Here is a 6,000-nt window from a genome sequence, read left to right as displayed (position 1 = left end):
ACACACACACACACACACACACACACACACACACACACACACACACATTTTTTTCCCTCCTAAGGTGAAACCCAGTTACATGATTATGAATATAATGCTTGTTTTTCTCAAATAATGATTTTATGCTCTGGTTAAGTTATAAATATTTCTTGCATTTGATGTGAAACATTTCAGATGATACCGTTGTGAGGAGTCAGTTAATTATACATTTGAAAAGACTGGCTGTAAGTTTTATGTTGCAGTATTTAGTGTTTTCATTGGTAGGCTCGAATATCAACAAGACTTTTTTTTTCCCTCCACAGCAAGACGTGAGTGAGTTTACACACAAATTATTAGATTGGTTAGAAGATGCCTTCCAAATGAAAGCTGAAGAGGAGACGTAAGTTATTGTGAAATTTAGTGATGGAGATAAATTAGGAGATCGATAAATAACACTCATTTTTTTTTTCTTATGTATTCAGTGTCAACAGAGAAATAAGAATCTGAGATAAGTGTGTGGAAACCCAAATGTTATCTGTATTTTTGACAAACTCTTTGGAATATATGGCCGCAAATGTTGGGTAGCTTTAGATGTCCAATATAAGGTCAATCTAGTGAGAGATATCTAAGAAGTGATCTCTGAAAAAGCTAACCCCACATCAGTTCTTATTCCATGAAGTCATATTCCATGAAGAAGATGGGTCAGTGGTAGGGAAACATGCCAGGAGTAATAATTCTGATGAAATCTTTTTACATGGAATCGTGAGGACATTCATGATTCCTTCCATGTAAAGTTTCTTCTTAACATTCCCTGGGGCTTTTTATTTTGTGCCCATTTGGTTGAACCACTAAGACTCTGGTCATTTAAAATATATGGGCAGACCTCCTTAAGGGAAGAAGTTCACACACTTTCAGGGTGGTCCTACTCCCACTCTTCTGAGGCCACTCTCCTAACACCAAACATTGGTTCCTTTGTGCATCTTCCTGAAACATTGGTGGACCATTTAGGATTTGCCACCGCAGGTTCTGATATGATTCTACAAGATGCATTATGTAAATTAACACCTAGAATACAGGCAAAAATCCAAGGCTGAAAATTCTTTCCTTCTCTTTTTATCTATTTTTGTTCTTATTTGTTCTTCCAGTTTTATTGAGATATAATTGACATAACAGCACTGTGTAAGTTTGAAGTATACAGCATAATTATTTGACTTACATACATCATAAAATGATTACCACAATAAGTTTAGTGAACATCCATCATCTCATATAGATACAAAATATAAGAAAAAAATATTTATTCCTTATGATGAGAACTCTTAGAATTTATTCTTACAAATTTCACATATAACATACAGCAGTGTTAATTGTATTAATCGTTTCAGTACTTATTTATCTTATGACTGGAAGTTTGTACCTTTTGACCACCTTTATCATACAAAGATATTTGATTATTATTGACTATATTCCCCACGCTGTACATCCCTGTGACTCACTTATTTTGTAACTAAAAGTTTCTACCTCTTAATTTCCCTCACCTACTTCACTCATCCCCCGCCACCATCCACTTTCCTACTGGCAACCATCTGTTTGTTCTCTGTATCTATGACTCTGTTCTGTTTTATGTTTGTTCATTTGTTTTTTAGATTCCATATGTGAGTGAAATGATACAATATTTGTCTTCCTCTGTCTGACTTATTTCACTTAGCATAATACCCTCTAGGTCTATCCATGTTGTCACAAATGGCAAGGTTTCATTCTTTTTTTATGGCTGAATAATATTACATGGAATGAGTATATACACACTCACATACACACACACAGGCACACACATCTATATCCATTTATCTATCAGTGGGCACTTAGGTTGCATCTGTATCTTAGCTATTGTGAATAATGCTGCAGTGAACTTAAGGGTGCATATATCTTTTTGAATTAGTGTTTTTGTTTTCTTTGGATAAGTATCCAGAAGTGGAATTGCTGGATCATATATGGTAGTTCTGTTTTTAACTTTTTGACAGCCTCCATACTGTTTGGCATAGTGACTGCACCAATTTACATTACCACCAAGAATGCATGAGGGTTCCCTTTTCTCCACATTTTCACCAACGCTTGTTGTTTGCTGTCTTTCTTGTTTGTTTAGCCTCCATATGTTTGTGTTTTTTACATTTTTTTCCCTGTAGTTTATTTCTAATCTCATAGTGTTGTGGTCAGAAAAGATGCTTGATATGATTTCAATTTTCTTAAATTTACTGAGGCTTGATTTGTGACCCAACATGTGATCTATCCTGGAGAATGTTCCGTGTGCACTTGAGAAGAAAATGTAATCTGCTGTTTTCAGATGGAATGTCCTATAATATCAATTAAATCTATCTGGTCTATTGTGTCATTTAAGCTTGTGTTTCCTTACTAATTTTCTGTCTGGATGATCTGTGCATTGGTGTAAGTGACGTGTTAAAGTCCCCCACTATTATTGTGTTACTGTCGATTTCCTCTTTTATAGTTCTTAGCATTTGCCTTATGTATTGAGGTGCTCCTATGTTGGGTGCATATATATTTATTAATTGTTATACGTTCTTCTTGGATCGATCCCTTGATCATTATGTAATGTCCTTCCTTGTCTCTTGTAACATTCTTTATTTTAAAGTCTATTTTATCTGATATGAGTATTGCTACTCCAGCTTTCTTTTGATTTCCATTTGCATGGAATATCTTTTTCCATCCCCTCACTTTCAGTCTGTATGTGTCCCTAGGTCTAAAGTGGGTCTTTTGTAGACAGCATATAGATGGGTCTTGTTTTTGTATCCATTCAGCAAGCCTGTGTCTGTTGGTTGGAGCATTTAATCCATTTCCATTTAAGGTAATTATCGATACGTATGTTCCTATTACCATTTTCTTAATTGTTTTGGGTTTGTTTTTGTAGGTCCTTTTCTTGTGTTTCCCACTTAGAGAAGTTCCTTTAGCATTTGTTGTAGAGGTGGTTTGGTGGTGCTGAATTCTCTTAGCTTTTGCTTGTCGGTAAAGCTTTTGATTTCTCCATTGAATCTGAATGAGATCGTTGCTGGGTAGACTAATCTTGGTTGTAGGTTCTTCCCTTTCATCACTTTAAATATGTCCTGCCACTCCCTTCTGGCTTGTAGAGCTTCTGCTGAGAAATGAGCTGTTAACCTTATGGGAGTTCCCTTTTATGTTATTTGTCATTTTTTCCTTGTTGCTTTTAATAACTTTACTTTGTCTTTAATTTTTGTCAATTTGATTACTATGTGTCTCAGCGTGTTTCTCCTTGCGTTTATCCTGCCTGGGACTCTCTGTGCTTCCTGGACTTGGGTGGCTATTTCCTTTCCCATGTTAGGGAAGTTTTCAACTATAATCTCTTCAGATATTTTCTTGGGTCCTTTCTAGGTCTCTTCTCCTTCTGGGACCCCTATAATGCGAATGTTGTTGCATTTAATGTTGTCCCAGAGGTCTCTTAGGCTGTCTTCATTTCTTTTCATTCCTTCTTCTTTATTCTGTTCCGCGGCAGTGAATTCCACCATTCTGTTTTCCACGTCACTTATCCGTTCTTCTGCCTCAGTTGTTCTGCTATTGATTCCTTCTAGTGTATTTTTCATTTCAGTCATTGTGTTCTTCATCTCTGTTTGTTTGTTCTTTAATGCTTCTAGGTCTTTGTTAAACATTTCTTGCATCTTCTCAATCTTTGTCTCCATTCTTTTTCTGAGGTCCTGGATCATCTTCACTATCATTATTCTCTATTCTTTTTCTGGAAGGTTGCCTATCTCCACTTCATTTAGTTGTTTTTCTGAGGTTTTATCTTGTTCCTTCATCTGGTACATAGTCCTCTGCCTTTTCATTTTGTCTGTCTTTCTGTGAATGTGGTTTTCGTTCCACAGGCTGGAAGATTGTAATTCTTCTTGCTTCTGCTGTCTGCCCTCTGGTGGCTGAGGCTATCTAAGAGGCTGTTGCAAGCTTCCTGCTGGGAGGGACTGGTGGTGGGTAGAGCTGGGTGTTGCTTTGTTGTCTTTTTGATAATAGCCATTCTGACAGGTGTGAGGTGATATATCATTGTGGTTTTGATTTGCATTTCCCTGATGATTAGTGATGTTGAGCATCTTTTCATGTGCCTGTTGGCCATCTGTGTGTCTTCTGAGAAAAGTCTCTATTCAGCTCCTATGCCCATTTTCTTAATTAGGATTTTTTTAATTTATATATATTGAATTATATGAGTTCTTTGTATATTTTGTATATTAACCCCTTATCAGACATATCATTTGCAGATATCTTCTCCCATTTAATAGGTTGCCTTTTCATTTTGATAATAGTTTCCTTTACTCTGCAGAAGCTTTTTAGTTTGATGTAGTCCCTTTTGTTTATATTTGCTTTTGTTTCCTTTGTCTGAGGAGACATATCCAAAAAATTGTTGCTAAGATTGAAGCCAAAAAGCCTACTGCCTATGTTTTCTTCTAAGAGTTTCATGGTTTCAGGTAGTCATTAATACATTTTAAGTTTATTTTTGTATATGATGTAAGAAAGTGGTTTGATTTAATTCTTTTGCATGTAGCTGTCCAGTTTTCCCAACACCATTTACTGAAGAGGCTTTCTTTTCCCTATTGTATATTCTTGCCTCCTTTGTTATAGATTAATTGAGCATATAAGTGTGGGCTTATTTCTGGGCTCTCTGTTCTGTTCCATTTATCTACCTGTCTGTTTTTGTGCTGGTACTATACTCTTGATTTCCATAGCTTTGTAGTTGTATAGTTTGAAATGAGGAAGCATCATACCCTTGGTTTTAGCTAACAATTTTTTTACATATATCTATTCTTTTTCAGATTCTTTTCCCACATAGGTTATTACAGAGTATTGGTTAGAGTTCCCTGGGCTAAACAGTAGGTCCTTGTTGATTATCTATTATATGTATAGTAGTGTGTATATGTTAATCACAACCTCCTAATTTATCCCTTCCCCTCCACCTTTCCCCTTTGATAGCCATAAGTTTGTTACCTATTTCTGTGAGCCTGTTTCTGTTTTTTAAAGTTCATTTGTATCATTTTTTTAGATTCTACATATAAGTGATATTGTATGATACTTGTCTTTGTCTGACTGACTTCACTTAGTATGATAATCTCTACTCCATCCATGTTGTTGCAGATGGCATTATTTCAGTATTTTTTTATGGCTGAGTAGTACTCCATTGTATATATGTACCACATGTTCTTTATCCATTCATCTGTCAGTGGATATTTAGGTTGCTTCCATGTCTTGGCTATTGTAAATAGTGCTGCATTGAACACTGGGGCGCATGTATCTTTTTGAAGTATGGTTTTCTCCGGATATATGCCCAGGAATAGGGTTGCTGGATCATATGATAGCTCTATTTTTAGTTTTTTAAGGAACCTTCATACTGTTCTCCATAGTGTCTGTACCACTTTATATTCCCACCAACAACATAGGAGGATTCCCTTTTCTTCATGCCCTCTCCAGCATTTGTTGTTTGTAGACTGTTTGATGATGGCCATTCTGACCAGTGTGAGGTGATACCTCATTGTAGTTTTGACTTACATTTCTCTAATAATTAGCAATGTTGAGCATCTTTTCTTGTGTGTGTTGATCATCTGTATGTTGTCTTTGGAGAAATGTCTATTTAGATCTGCCCATTTTTTTGATGGGGTTATTATTATTAATTTTGATAGTGAGCTGCATGAGCTGTCTCTGTATTTTGGAGATTAATCTCTGGTTGGTTGCATCTTTACAAATATTTTTTTCCATTCTGTTGGTTGTCTTGTCGTTTTGTTTATGGTTTCCTTTGCTATGCAAAGGCTTTTAAATTTAATTAGGTTCCATTTGTTTATTTTTAACTTTCATTACTCTAGGAGATGGATCCAAAAAATATTGCTGTGATTTATGTCAAACGGTGTTCTGCTTATGTTTCCCTCTAAGAGTTTTATAGTATCTGGTCTTACATTTAGGTCTTTAATCCATTTTGAGTTTATTTTTCTGTATGGTGTTAGCAAATGCTCTAATTTC

General features: G+C 35.6%; 1 protein-coding gene across 3 annotated transcripts in view; it reads left to right on the top strand.

The window, feature by feature from the left end:
• USP25 (ubiquitin specific peptidase 25) overlaps nt 1-6,000 on the top strand; it is a 147,406-nt gene that overhangs the window by 60,675 nt on the left and 80,731 nt on the right. For all 3 annotated transcript variants that reach the window (XM_027102262.1, XM_027102294.1, XM_027102267.1), the window contains exon 8: nt 303-379. In XM_027102262.1, coding sequence (XP_026958063.1) covers nt 303-379 — 77 coding nt within the window. The remainder of the gene's footprint in view (nt 1-302; nt 380-6,000) is intronic.

The sequence above is a fragment of the Aethalodelphis obliquidens genome, unplaced genomic scaffold (assembly GCF_003676395.1).
Source record: "Aethalodelphis obliquidens isolate GAN/ISIS:26980383/991018 unplaced genomic scaffold, ASM367639v1 scaffold1, whole genome shotgun sequence".
In the NCBI taxonomy this organism is placed as follows: Eukaryota; Metazoa; Chordata; class Mammalia; order Artiodactyla; family Delphinidae; genus Aethalodelphis; species Aethalodelphis obliquidens.
This window is presented reverse-complemented; position numbering and strand designations above follow the sequence as displayed.